General features: G+C 40.0%; 1 protein-coding gene and 2 pseudogenes across 1 annotated transcript in view; 2 read left to right on the top strand and 1 right to left on the bottom strand.

Moving 5' to 3' along the window:
- Positions 1-27552, top strand: part of BRIP1 (BRCA1 interacting DNA helicase 1) — a 289439-nt gene that overhangs the window by 2372 nt on the left and 259515 nt on the right. Inside the window, exons 3-4 of the mRNA XM_012525899.4 lie at positions 1047-1158; positions 6200-6376. Coding sequence (XP_012381353.2) covers positions 1047-1158; positions 6200-6376 — 289 coding nt within the window. The remainder of the gene's footprint in view (positions 1-1046; positions 1159-6199; positions 6377-27552) is intronic.
- On the top strand, positions 8162-9279 carry LOC139437216 (heterogeneous nuclear ribonucleoprotein A3 pseudogene; annotated as a pseudogene).
- LOC139437215 (52 kDa repressor of the inhibitor of the protein kinase-like) lies at positions 19607-22270 on the bottom strand (annotated as a pseudogene).

Below are 27552 nucleotides of genomic sequence, written 5' to 3'. Positions count from 1 at the left end.
TTAGGTAAGTAAGGGAGAAAGAACATTGTAAAAAATGTTTTTTGTTCATTTGGAACTTTTACTTATTTTACTTAACTACTACTTTCCAAAAAGTATTCATTTCTTTTACACAGAATACTGTAGTTCTCACCATTTTTTGAAGTGTTTCAATCATGTAGAAAATTAATCTACAAATTTGAGTAAACCAACTTTCCAGCTTTGCTAAATCTTAGTATTTTGCCATGTTTACTTCATATCTTGTTTACTAGTAACAAGATTACTGGTATCCTGAATTTGGTGTTTATCTTTCTTAGCCATGTTTTATACTTTTATACTTTTATTGCATATATATGTATCCATAAACAATATATATTATTTTATATTTTTTAAGCTTTGTATAATGGTATGCTACTGTGCCTATCTTTCTGAAGAACTTTTTTTAACAATATTTTTAAGATGTAGCCCTGTTGATTGTTGATACATTTTAATTGTTCTATAGTATTTCATGTATGAAAATATAAGAATTTATTTGTCCATTTTCCTATTGATGGACATTTAGGTTTACATTCTTTTGCAATTGCAGTCAATGCAGCTAAGAATTTTCTTATGCATGTTTCCTTGTGCTCATATGAAAATGGTTTCAGGAATATACCTAGGAGTGGAATTTCTGGAGTTGACCATCTTCAACATTATTAGAAATTGTTAATTTCTGTCCAAAGTAGTTATAACAATTTACAATTCTAATAACAGTATCCCCTCATCAAGTTTTCATTAAAGATAGGTGTAGTATATCCCAGTTTTGCAGAAATGCTCTTGTTTGCCTAACAAGACATAACTTGCTTCCGTCTTCATTTCTTGTTTGTCTGATATACTGGTAAGTCTAACATAATTTTAGGGAGAGGTATAAAGGAATAAGATCTAGATATAACTAAATACTAGTTTTCCTTCTTGTTCCCTGGAGTGCAACTTCACTCAATTGTCCTTGTCCTATTTGTACTTCTGATGGAAAGACCCTAAGTAAATAAAATGCTTATTTATTTTTTAAAAATTTGTTTTTGTGTTCATAGATTGTTAGAGGATTAAACAATAAGCAACATTGTTTGTTGGAGAGTCCCACAGGAAGTGGGAAAAGCTTGGCCTTACTTTGTTCTGCTTTAGCATGGCAGCAGTCTCTTAGTGGTAAGTATTTGGTCGCTATCTTTAGGTTGCTTATTAAGACCTGAAAAAAAATAATAAGGTACTTTTATCCAGAATGGTTCAGTCATGTGCTAGTTTATTTAAATATTCTTTTAATAATGTTTCTTTGTAATAGGTTATGTATCTATCAAAAGGGTTACAATATAGCAAAATATATTTATTTGATGACTCAGTTCATAAGGTTCTTGGAATTCTTAGTGTTATGATAGGAAAATAATGATAATTTGTATGTAAAAGATGTAAGAGATGGGGCTGTCATGATGCTATAACATATTAAGTGTTGCTTTTTTGAGGAACTTCTTTATTGTATTTGCTTGTCTGTCCTTTCCTCATCACATTCGAGTGTAGAATACATAAAAAATATTGTAGATGAGTTTCTTTCTACTTGTGGATGCTAGATAAGCAGAAATTTATTATAATATTGTTTATTTGGATAGATATTATTTCCCATTACTTTCACTTTATTTGCTAACAAGTGCCTGTTAATATTTACTCTTAAAAACCTGACAAAATGGGGAAACGGACTTTGGCCCAGTGGTTAGGGCGTCCGTCTACCACATGGGAGGTCCGCGGTTCAAGCCCCAGGCCTCCTTGACCCATGTGGAGCTGGCCCAGGAGCAGTGCTGATGCGCGCAAGGAGTGCCGAGCCACATAGGGGTGTCCCCCGCATAGGGGAGCCCCACGCGCAAGGATTGCACCCATAAGGAGAGCCACCCAGCGCGAAGGAGGGAGCAGCCTGCCGAGGAATGGCGCCGCCCACACTTCCTGTGCGGCTGACGACAACAGAAGCGGACAAAGAAACAAGATGCAGCAAAAAGACACAGAAAACAGACAACCGGGGGAGGGGAGGGGAACTAAATAAATAAAAATAAATCTTTAAAAAAAAAAACAAAAAAAAACCCTGACAAAATGAATTAAAAATATAGTAGTGGATACATTTTAGGTTACCTAATTAGGTAGCTTTGACCTGAAATATTAGGAGAATTTTTTGTTACTTTTTTTTTATTAGAGCAGTTGTAGGTTTACAAAAACAAAAAAAACCAAAAAAGACAAGAAGTACAGTGTAGCAGTTTGATATAGTTATGAATTCCAAAAATAGATATTGGATTATGTTTGTAAACTGGTCTGTACCTGGGCATGATTATGTTATGATTAGGGCTTTGAGTGGGCCATGTCAGTAGGATGTTGAGTCCTCACCCACTGATGGTGGGGACTCACAGATAAAAGATGTGGCAAAAAACAGAGTTGGAGATTTTGATGTTGGAGTTTTGATGTTCGAGTTTGTTAATGAAGTCTGATGCTGGAGGTTTTGAACTGGAGCCCAGAAAGTGTACACATAGAAGAACACAGAGGAATAGAGACAGCTCCTTAGACACAGCAGAAGCCCCAAGGAGAGAGACAGAGCTATTCACCTGATAGTCTAAAGCTGACCTTGTGGAGAGAGGCACAGCCTAGAGAGCCTCATAGTCTGCAGCTGACCTTATGGGAAAACAGAGGAGCTGATCCTGGAGAGAAATGAACCATGAGAAGAAAGGAACCCAGAAGCCTGAACCCTGGCAGATGTTGGCAGCCATATTGCTCCAACAGGTGGCAAAAGACTTTGGTGAGAGAAGTGACTTATGGTTTATGGCCTGGTAACTGTAAGCTTTAACCCCAAATAAATACCCTTTATAAAAGCTAACAGATTTCTGATATTTTGGATCAGCACCCCTTTGGCTGACTAATACAGAATCTGGTATTGAGGAGTGGGGAAGTGCTTTTGTAATTACCAAAATGCTGGATTAGTTTTATAAATGGATAAGGGGTATTTTTTGGAGAATTGTGAAATGCTTGATGGAAAAGGCCTAGATTGCTTTGAAGAGACTGTTGATAGCAGTATGGATGCTAAAGAGACTTTATGATGCCTTAGAAGTAAATGATGGAACTATTATTGGAAACTGGAGGAAAGGTGATCCATGTTTTAAAGTTGCAAAGAACTTAGCAAGATTAATTCCTGGTGTTTTATGGAAGGCAGAATTTGAAAATGGTGAGTTTGGGCATTTAGCTGAAGTACTTTCTGAAGTAAAACTGGAGAATGCGGCTTGGCTTCTGCTTGCAGCTGATAGCAAAATGCTAGACGAGAGAGATAAGCTGAGGACTGAACTGTTGGGTACAAAGAAAACAGAAACTGATTCTGGAAATTCCAAGCCTCTGGAAATCAAGTCCACAGAAGAAAGTGCCCTATTTGAGGACTTAACTAAACTTGTAACTTGTAACTCAGAATTGAAGATGCAGTTATGCTGGAAAGACTTGGGGAAAGTCTTACTGTCTGATGGCTTGGACCCCTGCTTCCTACATGCTAAACCAACAGACCTTTTGAGAGAGTTATATGAACAAAACCACTGTCAGACTGGAATAAAAGGGACATGGAGAGGAGAGATTGAAGGGGAAATAACTTCAAGAGAAAAATCATGGAAGCCAAGATCTGGAATTAAGACATCACCTTGGGCCAAGAGAGGATCCCCACCCATGTGTACAGAGAGGGTGAGTTTGCCCCAGCAGTTGAAGGGGGTAGATGTTCCTCCCTGATGTTTGGGGAGAGTTTTGCTGCCCCAGGGTACAGAGAGGGTGAAGCATATTCCTCAAGGATTAGGGAGGTTGAGGTCAGTACCCCATAGGTCTGAGAGAGGTGTGCCTGTTCTCCATGGATTAGGGAAGGCCAGGTGGTCAACTTGTTGCTCTGAGAGGGTTGAACCTGTATGCCAAAGGTTAGGGAGGATGTTGCTTTCACCTCACTGTACTAGGGGGTTAAGTCTTAAACCCAAAGATTGTGTAAGGTGTAGCAGTCACCCCAGTGCTCTTCCAGGGTGAGGTCTAAATCTTGATCAACACCCAGATTCTTGATGAGGGTGGAACTAAGAAAATTGCCATTGAGCAAGGCTGTGGAAAGGGTGTGTACTCATGAGGCACCAAGGAGAAGAACCCATCGTCTTAAGAATGGTTCCCAGACTTTGAAATTGAATGGAAGATGCCCTGCAGGTTTACTGAACTGTTCTGGAACCATGACTCATGTTTCCCTCCCAATTTCTCCTTACTGTAATGAAATGTTTATCCTTTTGCTGTTGGAGTTTTCATGCTGGAGTCTTGAGCTGGCTTGGTTGTCAGGAAAGAGAAGGAAGCCCGGGGAAGAGAGGAACCCTGAGCCCAGAGAAAAGCAAGCCCTGGGAAGAGAGAAACCCTGAGCCTGGAACGAAGCAAGTCCCAGGAGGAGAGGAACCCAAGAAACCTGAACTCTTGGCAGATGTTGGCAACCGTCTTACCCCAGTATGTGGCAATAGAGTTTGGTGAGGGAAGTAACTTATGCTTTATGGCCTGTTAACTGTACGTTTCTACCCCAAATAAATAACCTTCATAAGAGCCAGCAGATTTCTGGTATTTTGCATCACCACCCCTTTGGATGACTAATACAAACAGATTTCCCATATCCCCAGTTTTCCCTATTATATTAACATTTTGCATTAGTGTCTTTGTAACAGTTGATGAAACAATGTAATTATATTATTAGCTATAGTCCATGTTTTATATCAGGGTTTACTGTGTTGTGTAATTTTATGAATTTTTTTTTTATTCTCATAGCACACATATAACCTAAAATTGATCATCCAAGTATGCAATTCAGCGGGGTTAAATATACTCACTATGTTGTGCTACCATCACCACCATCCATAACCAAAACTTTGCCATCGCCCAAACAGAATTCTACAAATTAAGCATTAGCATCCCATTCCCTACCTCCATTCCTGTCATTGGTAACCTGTATTTTAATTTCTGACTCTCAATTTGCATATCCTAATTATTTCATAGAAGTCAGACCATACAATATTTGACTTTTCTGTCTGACTTATTTCACTTGACATGATGTTTTCAAGGTTCATCAAGGTATAGCATGTATCAGAACTTCATTTTTATGGCTGAATAATATTCCATTGTATGTATATTTCACATCTATCTATCCATTCTTCTGTTGATGAATACTTGGGTTGCTTCCATTTTTTGGCTATTATGAATAATGCTGCTATGAATATTGGTGTACAAATATCTGGTGGACTCCCTGCTTTTAATTCATTTGGATATATACCAAGAACTGGGATTGCTGTGTCACATGGTAATTCTATACTTGAAGTATTAGGGAAATTTGAAGTTAACCTTGGCTCTGTATATATTTTAAAGGAAATATTTCTGCTACTGTACAAATGTGTTAAAAATAAGTCAGTATTTTCTAAGCATTTGGTTGTCCATTTTGATTCCTATTGATAATGAGATTATCTGTCAATAATTTAAAATTTTAATGGTCGATGTCTGGAAAAGAGAATTAGTAGCATCTTTGTGCTGGAGAGGGAAATCAATATAAATAATGTTTATGAAAAATAAATTATTCAACTGTTGTTTTGGTATATAGGAAATGTCAGACACAATACAGTCGTGCACTGTTTATTAAAAATTATGTATTTTTAAAAACTTAAGTATTAACTTTAAAGTGTACTTTGATACTTGCATCAGAATTGATATATCATTAAACATATTTCTCCTTGAAATTGAGGTATAATGTGGGGAATGATTTAACCCCTCATGTGATTTATTTACATTACTTAATTTATTGAACTTTCAAATCCTTCATTTAGGGAAATAGCATTAATTAAGGTATTCTTTAGGTGTTTGTTTCTATTATTCCTGGTTGAGTTTTTTCAGTAAATCTCAATATGTGAATGTTAAATACTATAGTGGTTATTATTATTTGACTATTAGGTTTTTGTAGATAAATAAATTGATGATGATTTCTCTCCTATCTTTATTTGATGCTGCAGATAGACAATTAGCTTGTCCCAGTTAGCCTGGTACATTCTTGGTTTTTGCACTGAAAATCTTACATCCTAGGAAACACCTCAGTCTTGGGCAAATTGGGGTAGTTGGTCACCATAATTACAGACAAAGATGATTCTTTAAAAATTAGAGCTAGTATAAATAGAGATTTTTTCATTTTTAGGGAAGTTGGTGGATGAGGGCCTAAGTAAAAAGACTGAAGTACCACTGTCATGTTGTTGTACATGCCATTCAAAGGATTTTGCAGATGACAACATTATGAACCAAGGGACTTCACACCATTTCAACAGTCCAAGTACCCCATCTTCTGAAAGAAATAGCACTGTATCAGCTTGTCAAGGTAATTTACTGTTGGGATAATTTATTGGTATCTGTAAAAAGAGCCTTAAGTATTGCTGCTAGGAGACCTAATTTAAGTAAATTTGGTTAACATAATTGGTTATATGTCTCCCAACTAATTTCTCTGAATTATTTTAAAACAATATAAAAAACCCTCAAATTATTTTATTTTCTGTTTGACTTAATTTATTTGGATATTTTGCTAGCTTAAATAATTTTTTGAAGAAGTCAAGACAAAAGAAATAATATTCAGAAATTGATATTATTTGTAGCCATTATTGTTAATTAGTTAGAATTTAACAAAGTATATTGATTTGTTTTGTAAGACAAGATCTAATTAGCCTCATTCATTCTGGAAAAGTTTGACCTTCTGAGGCCAGTATCCTACCTGAGGATCAGGTGGTTTTAAGTATGATCCTGAAATAGTGTTTTTTTTTTTTTAAAGATTTTATTCATTTATTTTCCCCCTCCCTCTTCCCCTCACCGCTATTTTTTGCTGTGTCCATTCACTGTGTGACTTAAATAGTGGTTTATAGATGTGTTTAGGAGAATACATATTTAAAATAACCTAAGATTATGTGATTTGATTTTTATCTTCTGCCTTTGACTGTATGGAAAAGAAAAACTATTATTTGCCTAAGCCAAAAACTTGGAGACATTCTGGACACTTTATTTTTCCTTATTCCTCCATGCAAATCTCTATCTTCATTGCTCCCTAGTCCAAAATACCATTATCTCTTGTTTAGATTGTAAAATAACTGCTTTACCTATATTTATTCATGCCATACCTTAAATAATCACTAGCAGAGAAAAAGAGGTTGCCATGATTGACAAGTGTAAACAGTATCCACTTCCTTAAATTGAGGATGGAGTCAGCTTCTTTGAAAGCAATGGCTGTATGGAGAAGGTAAATGCTTGAACTAGAGTGGGTTTCTAGAAGGAATGAGTAAGAGGAGCTAGAATGGATGTTGGACAGATGACCAATAATGCTGTCTATATTGTTTTTTTTTCCTTGAGGAGGTCCTTGAACCTGGCACCTCATGCATGGGAAGCAGATGCTCAACCACTTGAGCTACATTTGTTCCCCATGTCTATATTGCATTGAATCCCAGGTCTTTCGGCCTTCTTTTAGTTCCTTCAAAGGGCCATGCTTTCTCCTAAGTGCCTATACGTGTTTTAGTCTCTTTCCTAACAAGCTCCATTTTAAGCATGTTATCCTATGACTGTTCCTTAAGATCTCAGCTTCAAAGTTACTTCTTTGGAGGAGCCATCCTTGACCATTCAGCTAGACTAGAGTTGGTCTCCATGTTATGTCTTATCATCTCACTGTGTACCTCTCTGTGGCAGTTTGGCATTATTTTATGAATTCCAAAAAGAGATAATGATTATATTTGTAAATTGGTCTGTTCCTCTGGGCATGATACCCTTTGATTGTATTAAATTAAAAGGTTTTAAGTTAACTTGATTATGTTAAGGTTAGAGCTTTTATTCAACCATGTTATTAGGGCATGCAGGGTTGAGTCCCTGCCCCCTTGGTGGGCTATATATATGGACCCTCACACAAGGAGAACTTACAAGTAGACACACAGAGAAGATACATAGAGGAAGACTGACAGCTTTGTTGACATGGCAGAGGCCCTGGGAAGAGAGGTAAGCCATTTGTTTGATAGTTTACTGATTTCTAGTTTTATACATCATGGTTGGAGAAAATACTTTGCATGATTTCAGTCTTTCTAAATTTATTGAATATTGATCCGGAGTTGGAGGAGGCGAGTCCAGTCTCAAAATGGAGGTAAAACCACTGCCTGGTCACCCCTAGCCTGATTCTAGCCGTAGCCGCTGGGGCGAGGAGGGACATGATCCAAAGGAACCAGAGCAGTTGAGAAAACTGTTTATTGGTGGTTTGAGCTTTGAAACTATGGAGAATAGTTTGAGACCATTTTGAGAAATGGGACACAGTTACAGATTGTGTGGTGATGAGAGATCCCCAGACAAAATGTTCCAGAGGCTTTGGTTTTGTGACTTACTCTTGTGTTGAAGAGGTGGATGCAGTATTGTGTGCTTGACTACACAAGGTTGATGGGCATGTAGTGGAACCAAAGAGAGCTGTTTCTAGAGAGGATTCTGTAAAGCCTGATGCCCATCTAACAGTGAAGAAAATTTTTGTTGGTGGTTTTAAAGAAGATACAGAAGAATATAATTTGAGAGACTATTTTGAAAAGTATGGCAAGATTGAAACCTTAGAAGTTATGGAAGACAGGCAGAATGGAAAAAACAGGATTTGCATTTGTGATTTTTGATGATCACGATACAGTTGATAAAATTGTTGTGCAGAAATACCGCACTATTAATGGGCATAATTATGAAGTGAAAAGACCCTTTCTGAACAAGAGATGCATTCTGCAGTCACAAAAGGTCATGGAGGTGGATCTGGCAACTTCATTGGCCATGGAGGGAACTTTGGAGGAGGTGGAGGAAACTTTGGCTGTGCTGGAAACTTTGGTGGAAAAGGAGGCTGTAGTGGTAGAGGTGGTAGCAGCAAAGGTAGTTGTGGAAGAGGTGATGGTGATATAATGGATTCGGAGGTGATGGTGGCAACTATGGTGGTGGTCCTGGTTATAGTAGTAGAGGGAACTGTCATGGTGAAGGACCAGAATATGGAACCCAAGGTAGTGGATGTGGTGGTAGTGGAGCGTATGATGGCTACAATGAAGGAGGAAATTGTGGTAGTAGCTATGGTGGTGGTGGGAACTGTAATGATTCTGTAAAATATAGTGGACAGCAGCAATCAACTAAGGACCCATGAAAGGGAGCAGTTTTGGTGGAAGAAGCTCAGGCAGTACCTGTAGTGGTGGTTATGGGTCTGGTGGTGGAAATGGTGGATATGGTAGCGGAAGGTCCTAAAAACAACAGAAAATGGCTACAGTTCTTAGCAGGAGAGAGAGTGAGGAGTTGTTAGGAAAGGTGTAGGTTACTTTGAGACAGTCCCAAATGCATTAGAGAAACTGTAAAAATCTGCCACAGAAGGAATGATGATCCATAGTCAGAAAAGTTACTGCAGCTTAAACAGGAAACCCTTCTTGTTCAGGACTGTCCTAGCCACAGTTTGCAAAAAGTGCAGCTATATTGATTAATGCATCAATATGTTGCGTTAGATGACATTCCTGAGGTTTTTTATTTGTTATAGCTTTTTCTTTTTCTTTTCATTATATCAAGTATATTCCCTGTAAGTTGTGGTAATGGTACCAGGAATAAAAAATCAAGGAATTTTAAATTTTTCAATATTTGCATATTTCAGTTTTTCTACATTTTAGTGTAGAAACTTAACAAAATGCAGTGGTTTTATTTTTTTTTTAATGATTTATTTTTTTATTCTCTCCCCTTCCCTTCCCCACCCCGTGGTCTGCTCTCCGTGTCCATTTGCTGTGTGTTCTTCTGTGTCTGCTTGCATTCTTGTCAGTGCACAGAGATTCTGTCTGTTTTTGTTGTGTCATCTTGTGTCAGCTCTCCGCACGTGTAGTACGACTTCTGGGCAGGCTGCGCTTTTTTTTCCGCGTGGGGTGACTCTCCTTACAGGGCTCACTCCTTGCGTGTGGGGCTCCCCTACATGGGGTACACTCCTGCGTGGCACAGCACTCCTTGAATGTATCAGCACTGTGCATGGGCCAGCTCACCACATGGGTCAGGAGGCCCTGGATTTGAACCTTGGAACTCCCATATGGTAGGCAGACTCTCCATCAGTTGAGCCAAATCCGCTTCCCAAAATGCAGTTTTGAAGGTGTTTCCTTGTGAGTTAACAAGAAAAGATCATTGTTAATTACTGTTTTGTATGAATTTTGCTAAAATTAACTGTAAAGAAACACCTGCTAACTTGCAGTTTAAGGGGAATCTATTCTCCCCATTTCCAAACCATGATATGAATGGACACTGACATGTGGAGAGAATAGATATTTTAGATATTTGTATGTTTGCAAATGTGTGTTTTTGATAACTAGGATTTGGTATTTAAATTAGCATATTTGTGAATTTAATAGCATTAAGAATTATTTTCAAATGAAAAACTCTCAAAATTTCTATTTGGTTTTTGTGTATTTTCTCCCAAAAATAAAAATAAAAAAAGCAATCATCTATCATTTTAGTGTGTTTAGCTTTGCTAAAAGCCCTAGCTGTGTATTTAGAAAATCTCCTTTCTACGCCTTGGTCATACTTGAATTGCTGCCATAATACTATTTGGGTGTAAAGAAGGCCTGCTGTCCTCTGCTTAAATTCTAGAATGAGGTAGTGAATTTTTTTCTTACTACCTTAAAAACCATTCTTAAAAACTTAAAAAGTACAGGACCACTAAGCCTGCTGTATTCAAGCAAATTAGTGGCTACCTTTGTTTTCCTTTCTAAATCACAAGGGGCCCATAAATCTTCATTTATTTTCCTTGGTTTAATGTTTTAAAAATCCATATATACTCTTGGAGTAAGAGAATAAAAATCATGCATTGTCGAACTCTTCCCTGGTTGGCATGCTTTCCTTATGGCAACCTGTACTTTTTATTGGACGAAACCAAGTGTGTAGTCTAGTTATAATCATCCAAAATAACTTACTGCAGCAAAAATTTAACACGATTGCTTAGTACAAGCTTCTCACTTTCCAAAGGTCTGAATTGAATTTTGAATCGTCTGAATTCTTACTATCAATTTTAAATCACCAAGAACCACAGTATTATTCCATGTGTATGTTTCAACGTAAATCATGTTGGTTTGGGTTATCAATTTGTTTGCAAGACCCTGGTTGAGAAGATTTTTAGATGACAAAATCATGTGTGAGAACTAATGTCTATTTTTTGTGCCAGGTAGTGCTTATAATTTGGTTTGAGCCCTAAGTATGTGCCCTGTTATTTTTTTTCCTTTGACTGTTGAATATTGAATTCAAAGATTTTTTGTTTTAAGAAGTACTAAGCAAAACAAGCAATGAAAAGGGAAATGGGGAAACAAAATAAAACAAAACCAAAAAACCCAAAAAATAAATTTATTGAAGCTTGTTTTGTGAACTAACATATAGTCTATCCTAGAGAATATCCTATGTGCATTTGAGAAGAACACATGTTCATCTGTTATTGGATAAAGTATTCTCTATATGTCTTTTATTTTTTTATTTTATTATTTTTTAAAGATTTATTTATTTATTTAATTTCCCCCCCTCCCCTGGTTGTCTGTTCTTGGTGTCTGTTTGCTGCGTCTTGTTTCTTTGTCCACTTCTGTTGTCGTCAGCGCACGGGAAGTGTGGGCGGCGCCATTCCTGGGCGGGCTGCACTTTCTTTTCACGCTGGGCGGCTTTCCTCACCGGCGCACTCCTTGCGCGTGGGGCTCCCCCACGCGGGGGACACCCTTGCGTGGCACGGCACTCCTTGCGCGCATCAGCACTGCACATGGCCAGCTCCACACGGGTCAAGGAGGCCCGGGGTTTGAACCGCGGACCTCCCATATGGTAGACGGACGCCCCAACCACTGGGCCAAAGTCCATTTCCCTCTATATGTCTTTTAGATCTAGTTGGTTTATAGTACTGCTAATGTCCTCTATTTTATTTTTTTAACTTTATTTTATACATTTAAAAATGGAAAATATTAACAAAAACTGAAAAGAAAAACCATTGAATAGAAACATACATTTCTCAAGTATACTGGATACCTATAAGTATATATATTTTTAATCATACAATATGTTACACAGTATATTTGGTTCATAGTAATGCAATCATACAGTATTTGTCCTTTTGTGTCTGGCCTGCTTCTCTCACTATAGTGTCCTCCAGGTTCATCCATGTCGTCATATGCTTTATGACATCATTTCTTCTTAACAGCTGTATAATCCATTGTGTGAATAGACTACAGTTTGTTTACCTATTCTTCTGTTGATGGACACCTGGGTTGTTTCCAGCTTTTGGCAATTGTGAATAATGCCATTATGAACATCAATGTGCAGATGTCTATTTGTGTCACTGCTCTCAGTTCTTCTGGGTTACCCAGTAGTGGTATTGCAGGGTTACGTGACAAGTCTATATTCAACTTCTTTAGGAACTGCCAAACAGTCCTCCACAGTGGCTGTACCATTCTACATTCCCACCAATGGAGTATAAGTATCCCTATCTTGCCACATCCTCTCCAATGCTTGTAGTTCTCTGTCTTTTTAATAGTGACCATTCTGATAGATGTGAAATGATATCTCATTGCAGTTTTGATTGGCATTTCTCTAATCATTTAGTGATGTTGAGCATTTTTTCATGTGTTTTTTTGCCATTTATATTTCTTTGGATAAATGTCTATTCAAGTCTTTTGCCCATTTTTTAATTAGGTCATTTGTCTTTTTTTTTTTTAAGAGAAATAACTTTTTTAAAAAAGTCATTTATTTATTTCCCCCCTCCTCCTGCCCTGCTATTTTTTCTGTCTTAGTCCATTCACTTTGTGATCTTTTGTATCTATTACTTTTTTTGTCTTCTCTTCTTTTTTTTTTCTCATTTAGGATTCACTGGGATTCGATCCTGTGGATCTCTGATGTGGAGAGAGGTTCCCTGTCACCTCTACCACCTCAGTTCCTGGTTTCTGCTGTGCTTCATCTCAACTTTCCCCTTCGTTTCTCTTTTGTTGTATCATCATCTTGCTGCGTGACTCAATTGTGTGGGCACTGGCTCACTGCATGGGCACTTGGCTCACCACGTGGGCACTCACAGGGGTACTTGGCTCGCCGTGTGGGCATGCTTTCTCTTTATTTTTTACCAGGAGGCCCCAGGGATTGAACCTGGGTCCTCCCATATGGTAGGCAGAAGCCCTATCACTTGAACCACTTCTGCTTCCCCTTGTTTGTCTTTTTATTGTTGATTTGTTACATCTCTTTATATATCCTGGATATTAAGCCTTTGTCATATATGTGATTTCCAGATATTTTCTCCCATTGAGTTGGCTTCCTTTTTCATTTTGACCAAGTCCTGTGAGGTGCCAAAGTGTTTAATTTTGAGGTGGTCCCATTTACCTATTTTTTCTTCTGTTGCACATGCCTTGGGTGTAAGGTCTAAGAAACTATCACCTACTACAAGGTCTTGAAGATGTTTCCCTACATTGTCTTCTAGTCCTGGCTTTTTTATTTAGGTCTTTGATCCATTTTGTGTTGATTCTTTTATGGCGATTAAGATAGAGGTCCTCTTTCAATCTTTTGGTTATAGTATCTAGTTCTCCCAGTACCATTTGTTGAAGAGACTGTTTTGTTCTGCTAACATTAGCTTGGTAGGCTTGTCAAAAACCAGTTGACTGTATAGGTGAGGGTTTATTTCTGAGTTTTCAATTCTTTTCCACTGATCGATATGTCTGTTTTTATGACAGTACCATGCTGTTTTCACCATTGAAGCTTTGTAATTTGTTTCAAGGTCAGGCAGTGAAATTCCTTACACATTGCCCTTTTTTAGAATGTTTTTGGCTATTCAGGTGCATTTCCCTTTCAAATGAATTTGGTAATTGCCTTTTCTATTTCTGTAAAGTAAGCTGTTGGGATTTTGATTATTATTGCATTGACTCTATAAATCAGTTTGGGAAGATTGGTATCTTCATGATATTTATTCTTCCAATCCATTAATATGAAATGTCTTTCCATTTTTTTAGGTCTTTTAAAATTTCTTTTAGCATTATTTTGCAGTTTTCTGCTTATAGTTCCTGTACTTCTTTGGTTAAATTCATTCCTAGGTATTTGAGTCTTTTTGTTGCTCTTAAAAATGGAAGTTTTCCACTCTTTTCCTCATATTGTTCAGTATTATTGCACAAAAACAGTACTGATTTTTGCGTGTTCATCTTGTATCCTGCCACTTTGCTGAACTCATTTTATTAGCTCAGATAGCTTTGTTGTGGATATGTCAAGATTTTCTAAGTACAGGATCATGTCATCTGCAAACAGTGAGAGTTTTACTTCCCTGTTTCTGTTTGGATGCCTTTAATTTTTTTTTCTTGTCTAATTGCCCTATCTAGAACTTCTAGTACAATATTGAATAACAATGGTGACAGTAGGCATCCTTGTCTTGTTCCGGATCTTAGAGGGAAAGTTTTCAACCTTTCCCCATGGTGTATGATGTTGGCTGGGGGTTTCATATATGCCTTTTATCATATTGAGGAATTTTCCTTCCATTCCATCTTTTGAAGTGTTTTTCTTGGAAAGGATATTGGATTTTGTCATATGCCTTTTCTGTGTCGATGGAGATGATCATGTGTTTTTTTTCCTTCAGTTTGTTAATGTGGTGTTTTGCATTGAATGATTTTCTTATGTTGAGCCAGGCTTGCACACCAGGAATAAATCCCACTTGGTCATGATGTATGTCTTTTGATATACTGTTGGATTCAATTTGCAAGTATTTTGTTGAGAAGTTTTGCATCTATGTTCGTTAGAGAGATTGGTCTGTAATATTCTTTTCTTGTAGTGTCTTGATTTGGCTTTGGCATTAGGGTGATGTTGGCTTCATAAAATGTCGTAGGTAATTTTCCCTCCTGAAGAGTTTAAACAAGATTGGTGCTAATTCTTTTTGAAATGTTTGATAGAATTCACCATTGAAGCCATCTGGTCCTGGACTTTGCTGGGAGACTTTTGATGATGGATTCAATCTCCTTAAATGTGATTGGTTTGTTAAGTTCTTGTATTTCTTGTAGCATCAGTGTAGGTCGGTTGTGCATTTCTGGGAATTTGTCCATTTCATCTAGGTTGTCTCATTTGTTGGCATACAATTTCTCATAATATCCTCTTATGATTCTTTTTATTTTGGTGGGGTCAGTTGTAACTTACCCCCCTTTTATTTCTGATTATATTTATTTGCATCTTCTCTCTTTTTTTCTTTGTTAGTCTTGCTAGGATTTTGTCATTTTATTGATCTTCTCAAAGAACTAGCTTTTGGTTTTGTTGATTTTTCTCATTGTTTTTTTGTTCTCAAGTTCATTTATTTTTGCTCTAATCTTTATTATTTCTTCTGCTTGCTTTGGGATTGTTTTGCTGTTTTTTTTTTTTTCTAATTCCTCTAGTTTTTCAGTTAAACTTTTGAGTTTAACTCTTCTTTTTTTTTTTTTAAAGATTTATTAATTTTTTCCCCCTCCCTGCTCCCTCCCTGCTGTTTTTGCTGTCTGCATCCATTCACTGTGTGATCTTCTATATCTATTTCTCCTTTTGTCTTCTTATCTTTCTCTTCTAAAATTCAGAGGAATTCAATCCTGGGGACCTCTGATGTAGAGAGAGATTCCCTGTCAATTGCGCTTCCTCAGTTTCTGGTCTCTGCTGCACTTCACTTTGACTTTCCCTTCATCTCTCCTTTGTTGCATCATATCTTGCTGTATAACTCACTTGCATGGGCATTGGCTCACCACGCAAGTACTCATATGGGCATTTGGCTCACCACGTGGGCATTTGTGTGGGTATTTGGCTCACCACGCATCCACACTTCCTCTTCTTTTTACCAGGAGGTTCCAGGGATCGAACCTGGGTCCTCCCGTATGGTAGGCGGAAGTCTTGTCACTTGAAACACATCCATTTCCCTTTCTTTTTTAATACAGGCATTTAGGGCTATAAATTTCCCTCTCAAGACTGACTTTGCTGTCTCCCATAAGTTTTTTTGTTTTTTTTTTTTAAGATTTTTTATTTTATTTCTCTCCCTTCCCCTCCCCCCCAGTTGTCTGCTTCCTGTGTCCATTTGCTGTGTGTTCTTCTGTGACCGCTTCTATCCTTAGCAGTGGCACCGGGAATCTGTGTTTCTTTTTGTTGCATCATCTTGTTGTGTCAGCTCTCCGTGTGTGCGGTGCCATTTCTGGGCAGGCTGCACTTTCTTTCGTGCTGGGCGGCTCTCCTTACGGGGCGTACTCCTTGTGCGTGGGGCTCCCCTATGCGGGGGACACCCCCACGGGGGCAGGGCACTCCTTGTGCGCATCAGCACTGCGCATGAGCCAGCTCCACACGGGTCAAGGAGGCCCGGGGTTTGAACCGTGGACCTCCCATGTGGTAGACAGATGCCCTAACCACTGGGCCAAGTCCGCTTCCCAAATGTTTTTTTGATGTTATTATTATGTCTTTCATTCCCATGAGCTCTGTTACTTTTCTACTCAGGATTTCAAATTCTTCTTTGTGCTTGCTCAGTGTTTCATTGTTGTCATTTATCTCTTTGAACATATTGTCTTTCAACTCATTAAATTGATTTTGGAAATTTGTGTACATCTCACTGATAGTTCTCTCAAATTCTACATTACTTCTGGGGCTTTGATATATTCCTTTTCTTGGGTCATGTCTTTATTTTCTTAGTATGGCTCATAATTTTTTGCTGATATCTAGGCATCTGATTAGGCTGTAGTTTACTCAGATACTGAATTTCTTTCGCTTTTGTAGGGCTTTAGTGGCTGGAGGCTGTGTGTTACCGCTGCTCTTTGATTCTTGGCTTGACCTGGATTGTTAGGATTGTCCTGCTGGTTGCTAAAAACTGGGCACTGGACCCAGTAACTGATTGTAGACTTGCTTCCTAGAGCCTTGAGAGGGAGGCTATAGAGGCCAGAAAAAGCCTCTCCTAATTTAAAATTTTCTCGCATGTACTTCCTTGGGTTTGCCAACAGTTGGTGCTCTTTGGGCAGTTCTCAGTTCACTGCCGGCTGGAGTATATTTGTTGGAGTATGGAGTGTCACACTGGATCAGTGTGATAGAGCTTCCAGCAGGAGGCTATGAGCCTTATAATTCAAACTTACTCTGAGATAATTCTCCAGCCTTCTCTGGCAGCCCCCTCCCTTTTCCTGGGTCAAATATTTCCACTCCCCTGAGTCCTCAACAATCAGTCATTAGTAGAGGAGGAGATTGGAAGGATTGTATATCTTTAACCCCTTGCTGGCTCCAAGGCAAACAATGGTGCAGCCCTACCTGGCCTGGAAGGGATCATGGGACACAGTAGAACAAATCTGTGGGTCAGAAGCTGAGTCAGCCTTAGGCTGTGGCTCTCTCTCTCCCCTTTCCTGGGGGTAGTAGATCCCTGGAGATCCCTTTGTCTGTAGTTGTAGGCCCACAGTCCTGAGAATTCTAAAGTATCTTTAGTGTGGGGGATGCTGCTGGCAGCTGCTGCCGCTGGTTTCAACTCATAGTTCTGACATCGTGATTTCCCTCCTCTGTCCCTCTTTCCTTTGGGCGGTGTCCAGCCTTTGCCTGGTGTCTTAAACCCTAGAAGATATTTTTCTAGCCTATTTCAGCCCGTCTTCTAGCTATTTTTCTCAAGGAGAAGAGAGTCCCTTGTTGTTCTAGTCTGCCATCTTTTCAGCACTGGCCTCTATTTCTTTAGTGATCTTTTCTCTAGATGTACTATCCATTATTGAAGTCTCCTGCTAATAATGTAGAATCATCTATTTCTCCTATTAAATCTGTCAATGTTTGCTTCCTATGTGTAGCAGTTGGATATGGTTATGAATTGCAAAAATAGATATTGGATTATGTTTTTAATCTGGTCTGTACCTGGGCATGATTAAGTTATGATTAGGGCTTTGATTGGGCCATGTCATTAGGGCATCATTAGGGAGTCCCCACCTCACCAAGGGGTAGGGACTCACAGATAAAAGGCAAAGGACAGAGTTGAGAGTTTTCTGATGTTGGAGTTTTGATGTTGGAGTTTGACGCTGAAGCCTAAGCTGGAGTCCCAGGAGGTAAGCTCACAGAGCAAAGAGAAGCAAGCCCAGAAGGAGAGGAAACCTGAGCCCAGAGAGAAGCAAGACCCTGGAAGGGAGGAACCCAGGGAGCCTGAACCCTCGCAGATGTTGGCAGCCATTTTTCTCTAAAACATGAAAATAGACTTTGGTGAGGGAAGTAACTTATGCTTTATGGTCTGGTATCTGTAAGCTCCTAGCCCAGATAAATACCCTTTATAAAAACCAACCAATTTCTGGTACTTTGCATCAGCACCCCTTTGGCTGACTAATACACTATGTTTTGGGGCTCTGTTATGAGGTGCATTAGTTGTTTTTTTTTTTTTTAATAAATTTCAGTTTAGATTGACATAAACTGTACAAAATTGATTTTCTTCACTAAAAATAACAGCAATATTTTTTGTATTATTCCTAGATAAACCACAAAACACTTACTTTGTAGGCTTTCCACATTTTATAAATCAAGATGAAACAGTAGGTATAGTCATGGAAATAGGAGAGGGAAATCATTTGTCAGAATCCATGGCCTCTTAATTCTGTCTTGACCATGAAACAAGTGTTCAACACATACCTACTAAAAAGCTTATGAAAGTGTAAGCTCAACAAAGGAATATGAACAGCAACAACCAGATGTGGAAAAAGACATTCGAACTGTAACTTGCTCCTTTAAGATTTATTTTATTTTTTATTCCCCACCCCCACCCCCCACCCCCCGGCAGCACCAGAAATCTGTCTCTTTTTTGTTGTTGCATCATCTTGCTGCGTCAGCTCTCGGTGTGTGCAGCACCACTCCTGGGTGGGCTGCACATTTTTTGCGCAGGGCGTCTCTCCTTGCAGGGAGTACTCCTTGTGTGCAGGGCTCCCTACGTGGGGGACAGACACCCCTGCATGGCATAGCACTCTTTGCACGTGGGCCAGCTTACCACATGGACCAGGAGGCCCTGGGTTTGAACCCTGGACCTCCCATATGGGAGGCAGACGCTCTATCAGTTGAGCCACATCTGCTTCCCTAGGTTCCTTTGATAAAGAAAGACAAATGCTACACTGAAATCCTTGCTTGGCACACTTGGTTTCTCTCACTCTCTGGTAATTCCCTTAACTGTCCAATACAAATTTTTCGTAATATTTTTAAAACTCCTACTAGTTTAAAGTCAATCATGAGCCTCATTGTAACATTTTAAAAATGTATTCCTTTCCTTCCATATCTACTCAAATTTATTTCTTCACAGTACAGATAAGCAAACTGATAACTTGACAGTTAGATCCATAGTGATGATAAATGATATGTCTAAAATGACTTAACCTAAAATAATTCTGGCATTTCACTAACAGAGATCACACGGAAATGAAATTTGGCACTTTCAGTGCTATCTTCTGAAAGAATGGATGGGTCTTCAAAGCATGAGAGTTCAAACAGGGGCCCTTTAAATAGGTAGATTTTTAATGTCTAATAAATTCAATGGAAGACCTATAGGTAAAGATATTCAATGATTAAGCGCCTACATATACCTTACACTTTTTTCTCCAAAAAGAAGAGAAAACCTATTTTAAAAGCCTCAGGTATTTTCAGTGATTTCTGAATTACTCGTAGGAAGCTCTGACTTAATTGTATAGTTTGATATGTGTCCATGATTAAATCTAGATCATGTTCTATGTAAAAATTTACGTTAAGCAAAACCAAGTTTGGTCTGTTAAAGTGTTCCTTAGGTATGCTTTGAGACACTTTTCACGTATTTTCATAGCATTCATTTTCAACCTTCATCACGGGAAGAATTTATAAGACATAAGACCTTCAAGAATGCATAAACATTAGGATAAAACTTGATATCAGGCAGATGGAGGGTTTCATAAATGGTAGAAGGAAGCTCTATATCTTTCCCTCTGTTTCCACTTGATTCTCCAACAGTGAAGCTCAGCTGAGAGTGTGTGAGGATTGGGTAAGTCACTTATGTACACGTCAGCATGGTATACCTCTGACATAATGAATTTTAGCTGTCCCATGACAGAGGACACCAGATTTAAGCATTTAAGAGCTTTGAGGTACTGTTCTGAGAATATATCTTTAAATTCTTGAATAATGTGCTCCGCTAATGGAACACGTAAGTTTCTTTATAGTAACTTTAAGAGGTTAGTTGAGATTCCAGGTTACCTTGCTGAGCCCTGCGGAATTTGCCAGGAAGTTTCATTGAATATCAATTTTGGTTGCCAAATTTGTGCCTTCTTCAAACCAAAATTCATGATAAACTTCACTATTTTCCATCACTTCATTGGGTGAATGCAGCACTGCAGTCAAGCTGCTGGCTGCAAAGAAGACATCAGAGGTTTGCCCCTGGAGGTTTTTTCCCAAAGGCTCTTGTAAAAGATAGAACATTCTTAAGAAAACAATGGTAACAATGAAATCAAAATCTGTTACTGCACTACAGAGTGCAAGTGCTTGGCCAGCTATGCAGTTATTCCATAAACATTTGTGTCACTATACCATTTAAACATAAAACAAGTGCTTGCAGGAGATCCACTAAAATTTCAAAAGCGTCATGCCTACATGTAGACTGAGAATGGCGAATTTCCTTCATTTCATTTCCCCTTTCTTCATTGTTCTGAAAAAGGACAGAAATTACATTGTCAATTTCTAAAAGTAGTTGTGTGATTGAAGGAAAAAAGAAGAAACTTCCTCAATTGTTACCAATGCAACAGATACTCCCATCACAGGCACTGATTTTGCTAACCTCATATTTAAGGCACAGGAAGAGCAGAGTGTGTAGACAGCTTGGGGATATTTCTCTAGAAGTCTAGAAGCAACAACTTTCATTTTGGAAGAAAATCCACTGGACACGATGTAAGCCTGTCCACTATAGTACTCCATATTCAGTCCTCACTTCTCAGTTATTGTAGTGTGAAATTTCACAGCCAAAATTTTTGCATCAGCTTCATAAAGCAGGACGCCCTCAAACTCATCTCTCAGATTTATGAGATTCATCGACAAACCTCACCAGCACAGGCAGGTGCTCTTCCGCTGCTATGTCCACCGCATCATCAGTGATGATGGAAAAGAAGTGTGAGTCTCTCACTTCCCTGAGGGTTTCTTCCTAAATGTAGCTCTTGCATATCTCTAGCATCTGTTTCTGCTGTGTTTTTGAACAGAACAGTGTATTAACAGCTGTTTCATAGCACTTTTTCAGAACCTCTTCGCCAGAATTTATTTGGCACTGCAGCAGTGCTTGAAAAGTTATTAGGAATAAAGAGACCTTCAGGGAGTTCATTGGCCTCATGTTCATCCTTTTCTTCGGTGGTTATAGGTAAAATGTCTTCATGCTGTTCTTCACCCCTTCTTCTGCATTGGGGTTCTAAGTATTGCTGTTGTTTGACTCTCTGTTTTTGTTCCTGTTCAGAAGTATCATCAATTTTTTTCTGTTTCAGTGTCCTGATTTCATCTATACTCGATTCTTTTGTTTTCTGTGTCTACTATGTGTATTATTCAAAGGACTAGTAAGATCAGATATTGTTGGTATAGCATTATCTCAAAGAACTATCCTATAAGGGCTCTCCCAATGACTTCACAAATATCTGCTTCAATTAAGTTGGATATAAAATAAACCAATCATTCTTTAGTTTTTTGATGCCTCTGCAAAATGTATAGTTCTGCAGATCATAGAGGTCTCAAAGTGTTTGGCATATAACTGATAATGCTTATTTAGCTGATCAGGTGGTTTTTTAAAATAAAAAAAAAAAGATTTATTTATTTATTTGTTTCTCTCCCCGTCCCAGTTGTCTGTTCTCTGTTCTCTGTGTCTATTTGCTGCGTGTTTTTCTTTGCCCACTTCTGTTGTTGTCAGTGGCACAGGAATCTGTGTTTCTTTTGTTGCGTCATCTTGTAGTGTCAGCTCTCCGTGTGTGCAGCACCATTCCTGGGCAGGCTGAACTTTCTTTCATGCTGGGCGGCTCTCCTTACGGGGCACACTTCTTGCGCGTGGGGCTCCCCTATGCGGGGACACCCCTGCATGGCAGGGCACTCCTTGTGCGCATTAGCACTGCGCGTGGGCCAGCTCCACATGGGTCAGGGAGGCCCGGGGTTTGAACCGTGGACCTCCCATGTGGTAGACAGATGCCCTAACCACTGGGCCCAGTCCGCTTCCCTGATCAGGTGTTTTATCTTCTAAGTCTGCTCTCCTGCAATTCTCCACCCAATTCTGGCATCTGGCAGGGTCCCCATCAGACTGCATGCTCTTCTGTGTACAGTTGGAGGCAGTGCAAAATTCAGCATCATTGCCTGCCCACCGGGTGGCCCAGTCTTCCCCTTCCTGCCTTCTCAGGGCAGCCCTGCCAACCTGTTGGTGCCGGGAAGGCGAGCCAGGCTGACTGACTTGCTTGGCAAGTCTGGTGTGCTGGGGGGGAGGCCGGGGTGCAGTGAGAAGCCACCGCATAAATGTTTTTATTGTTATTTCTTACAGATGAGTTGACTTTTTTTTATCAATATACACTGTTCTTCTCTGACTCTTATGACAGTTTTTTGTTTGTTTCTGGAGCTGGGGATTGAACCCGGGACCTTGTATGTGGTAAGCCAGCATGCAACCCCTGAGCCACATTGGCTTCCCATAACAGGTTTTGACTTAAGGTATGTTTTGTCTGATCTTTGTATAGCCACCCCCACTCTCTTTTGGTGACTATTTGTGTGGAATTTTTTCTGATCCATTCACTTCAACCTATTTGTGTCTTTGAATTTAAGGTGGGTCTTTGTAAACAGGATGTGGTTAGGTTGTGCTTTTTGATCCATTCTGCCAGTCTCTACATTTTGACTGGGGAGTTTAACCCATTCATATTTATAGTAACTACTGATAATGCAGCACATATTTTTACCACTTTACTATTTGGCCTTTGTAAATGTACTTTTTTTGACCTTCATTTATTCCATTACTGCTTGTTTTTCTATTTAGTTAATCTTTTGTATTAAGCTCTTTAGAATCCCTTCTCATTTTCTTCTGTTCATATTTTTCTTAAATTTTCTTTGTCGTTACCATGGAGCTCAAATTTAACATCCTAAATCTATAACAATTTTGTTTGATTTGATACCAGCTTAACTTTATTTGTTTATTTTTAAAAAGATATTTACTTACCCCCTTCTCCCCCCCATTGGCCGCTCTCTGTGTCCATTTGCTGTGTGTGCTTCTTTGTCTGTTTGTCTTCTCTAGGTAGCACTGGGAACTGATCCTGGGACCTTCTGGAGTGGGAGAGGGGCATTTAATCTCTTCTGCCACCTCAACTCCCTGGTCTGCTGTGTCTCTTATTTTCTCTTTGTGTCTCTTTTTGTTGCATAATATTGCTGCACCAGCTTTCTTCACGGGCCAGCACTCCTGCATGGGTGAGCACTCCGCTGGGGCCAGCTTGCCTTTATCAGGAGGCTGTGGGAATCAAACCCCAGACCTCCCAAATGATAGACGGGAACCCAGTTGCTTTAGGCACACCTACTTCCCCCAACTTCACTTTAATAGCATACACAAACTGTGTGTCTGTGTTCCCACCCCCCATTTTTGTGTAGTTTATTGTGGCGGCTTGCTCGGTCGGTAGAGGTGGGGTCTGGCTGCGGACGAGGGGTTGGTCCAGCTCTGGACGAGGGGTCGGTCCCGCTTGGGACGAGGGGTCGGTCCCACTTGGGACGAGGGGTCGGTCCGGCAGCAGACGAGGGATCGGTCTCACAAGGGGTTGCGCGGTTCGGCTGACGGGGGTCGCCCGGAGAAGCCGGCGACGAAGGGGTCGCCTGGAGAAGCAGGCGACGAACTGGGGACAAGGGAGGCCAGGCTCTTGTCGGGGGCTCTCAGGACTGGAGGGCGCACGGCAGAAGAACTACCACGGAGACAAGGTAAACACGCAAGTCCACTTTATTGAGGGAGAGGCAACAGTTTTATAGGGGCTGGGGAAGGCTGATTGGTCGAAGCCATGCCCTGTTCTGATTGGTTGCCGGCGAAAGGTCAGTGGGCGGTACTGGACGGGGGAGGGGTGGTGGTTAGGGATTGGCTGTCGCTGTTGCTGGGGGAAGGGGCAGGGTTTAGGGATTGGTGGCTGCTGTTGCTGGGGTGGAGGGCAGACTTGAGTTTCCCGCCCACGCCTGGCTGTTGCTGCTGTCGGGGGAAGGGAAAAGGGCAGACTGGATTTTTCCGCCCACGCCTGGCTGTTGCTGCTGTCGGGGGAGGGGAAAAGGGCAGACTGGAATTTTCCGCCCTGCGCCTGCGCAGGGAGAAGGAAGAAGAAGGGTGCCACCCCACAAGGCATCGTGTGGCGCCATCCGGGAGGAGGGGCGGCCGCGGAAGCATGGCTGCCGAGAAGGGGAGACCCGAGGGCACTCTGCGCCCATGCCGAGCTCCCTTCAGGGGTGGCGGTGAGTCCGACCAGCCACCCTATTATGGGGGCAGCGGCTTGGCCTGCCGCGGCTGCTCCCCGCCAGGCCAGCAAACCACACTTCAGCCTGAGGGGTGACCGCAGTTTATGTCATAAATTACATATTTATACACTGAGTTCCAAACTATAGATTTATCATTTCTTCTTGTGCATTTGTATTTTCAGTGGTGTAGGCAGTAAGAATGGCCTAGAACACATATAGCGGGTTCCTCTCCTCTTTCCCTTTGTGTTTGTCATTAAGATGGCGGTTCTGGCTGAAAGTCTCTCAGCTTTTGTGGATCTTAGAATGTCTTAATCTCTCTAATTTTTGAAGGATAGATTTATAGGACATAGAATGCTTGGCTGGCATTTTTTTTTCTTTCAGCACTTTAAATATGCCATTCCCCTGCCTTCTTGCCTCCATGGTTTCTGATGAAAAATCAGCATTTAGTCATTTTGAGGTTCCCTTTTTTATGAGCTATTGTTTCTCTCTTATGACATTTAGGATTCTCTCTTTGTTTTTGGCATTTGACACTGTAGCTATAATGTGCCTTAATGTGGGTCTATTTGGTTCATCCTGTTTTGAGTTTGTTGAGCTTCTTGCATGTTTATATTCATATTTTTCATTAAATTTGGGGATTTTTCAGCCATTATTTCTTCAAGTGTTACTGTTTTTTTCTTTAAGTATTCTTCCTGCCTCTCTTTCTCTTCTTCTTGGACTCCCATAATGCATATATTGGTATGCTTGATCATGTCCCAAAGGCCTCTACAGCTCTGTTTACTTTTCTTCATTCTTTTTTCTTTCTGCTCCTCACTCTGAAAAATTTCACTTGTCTTATCTTCAAGTTCAGTTCTTCGTACTTTTGCTAGCTCTATCTGCTGTTGAAGTCCTCTAGTGAATTTTTATTTTGGTTATTGTGGTCTTCAGCTCCAGCATTTCAATTTGGTTCCTTTTTATAATTTCTATTGCTTTATTGAAATTCTTATTTTGTTCATATGATGTTTCCTTATATCCTTTAGTTCTTTGTCTGTTTTCTTTGACTCTCTGAACATATTTAAGACCATTTTTAAAAAGCATTTCTCTGATATGTCCGAAGTTGGATATTCTTTGTTTTTGTTTTTTGTTGTTTTATGTTGCTTCTTTGGGTGGGCCACAATTTTTTGTTTCTTTGTATGTCTTGAAATTTTTTGTTGCACACTGTACATTTAAAATATTTTAATGGTATTTTAGTTTGCTAAAAGCTGCCAAAAGCAATATACCAGAAATAGGTTGGCTTTTATAATGGAGAATTCATTAGGTATGAACCTTATAGTTCCAAGGCTCTGAAATGTCCAAATTAAGGCATCAGCAGAGATGCTTTCTCACCAAAGTCAGCTACTGGTGATCCTGGTGTCCTGTCAAGGCAAGATGGCTGCCGATCTCTGCTGAGGTCCCTGCCTTCCCCTCAATGCTATCTTCTGGAGCTCAGCTGTGGGTGATCAAGGCATATGGCTTATCTCTTTCCAGGCCTCCACTCTCAGCCTCAGCTACTCTCCTTTCTCCCTGAGCCGAGCTGTGGGTGATCAGGCATATGGCTTTTCTCTTCAGCCTTAAGCTGCTTTGTGGGCCCAACCTCTTGAGGACTTTGTGCCTTAGCTTTAGCTACTAGCATTCCTAAAGTCCTTTCTCCTTTTCTGTGTCTCTCCTCTCTGTGTTTCTGTTTAGAGAAGGCCCAATAAGAGTGTGGAGACTGATCCTGGGCCATGCCTTACTGACAAGTCCAGTCAAGATTGATCTAATCACACGATCTAATCAAGGTCCCTTAACCGAATCTAATGCAATTGAAGGGTCTCATGCCTGCAGGAATGGATTAGTTCAAAAACAATCTTGAGCAGTCTTTTCTGGTTTTCACTGAATTCAAACTGTCACAACTGGGGATTTATTTACAGTTCTGAGGCTGAAAAAAATGTCCAGATCAAGACATCAGGCAATGCTTTCTCCCCCAAGATTGGCTGCCAGTGGTCCCTGACTCCTCTGTTAAATGGGAAAGGGTGTGGTGGCATCTCTCTTTACTACTGGACTTCATTGCTATCATCTTCCTGGTTTCTGTGACTTCTTTCTGCTTCCATGGGTTCCTCTGTGTTCCTGTGTTCCACCAATTTCAGCTTCTGGCTTCTGGCTTCTGGGGCTTGTCTCTTAGCTTCCAGGCTTTTACTCTTTCTCTCCCTCTATATTCATCCCATTATGAAGGACTCCCATAAGAGGATTAAGACCCACCCAGGGCCATGCCCTACTGAAGTAATCTAATCTTAAAAAGCCCTTAACTTGAAGTGACCTAATACAAAATATCCCATCTACAATAGGTTCACACCCACAGTAATAGATTATGTCTAAGGACATGATTTTCTGGGGGCCCATCTAGCATCAAACTGTCACAAGTATATTAATGTTTAATGAGTTAATTTTCAAATTTAGTCCCTGAAGTGGCTGTTTCTTATGTTTCTGTCTAGCCTGTGATTTGACGCTTTTACTTGAATATCAAGAGCTATAAATAACAAAAACAAAGCAGATTACACCTTTCACAGTTTTATGCAGATTGATTCTGTGTTGCCTAGCACTTCTTTTTTATCACTTAGCTTTCCTAATGATGAAATAGAACAACAGCCTCAGGTGAAAGCACAGGGTTTTTTTGGTCTTTTCTGAGTATTCATTTTGTCCTGGGTATGATCTTGTGGCTTGGGGAATTACTCCATTTAAATGGATTTGAATGCCTTCTTTTCTCCTTATGAAATATTCTTTCCTCTCTGGCTGGCTGTTCTATTGTATATCTTTTTTTTTTCTCCCCTGGCACCCTCTATTGTATATCTTAAAGTTTGTAATCCTTTGCCCCAGGCTGCTGTGATTTAATTGTTTTATACACTGATTTAGTTGCCCACGAGCTGCTTCTATGTACAGGGCAAGTTCTGGGATAGCAAGCCAGAACTGGGTATCCTGGTTCAGTCCTTCAAGCTGTCACCAAACAGATTGGCACAGAAATACATGCACCATAGTATGTGTACAAGGGTTACTCTCTTTCTTCTGAAACTGGAACCAGGGACCCACCCTGGGAGCTTGGGCCGGTGCCACACTGAGCCAGAAGGGGTGGAGGAAGGG

The sequence above is a fragment of the Dasypus novemcinctus genome, chromosome 21 (genome assembly GCF_030445035.2).
Source record: "Dasypus novemcinctus isolate mDasNov1 chromosome 21, mDasNov1.1.hap2, whole genome shotgun sequence".
In the NCBI taxonomy this organism is placed as follows: Eukaryota; Metazoa; Chordata; class Mammalia; order Cingulata; family Dasypodidae; genus Dasypus; species Dasypus novemcinctus.
The sequence above is the reverse complement of the archived record's forward strand: the minus strand, read 5'-3'. Positions and strand labels throughout refer to the sequence as shown.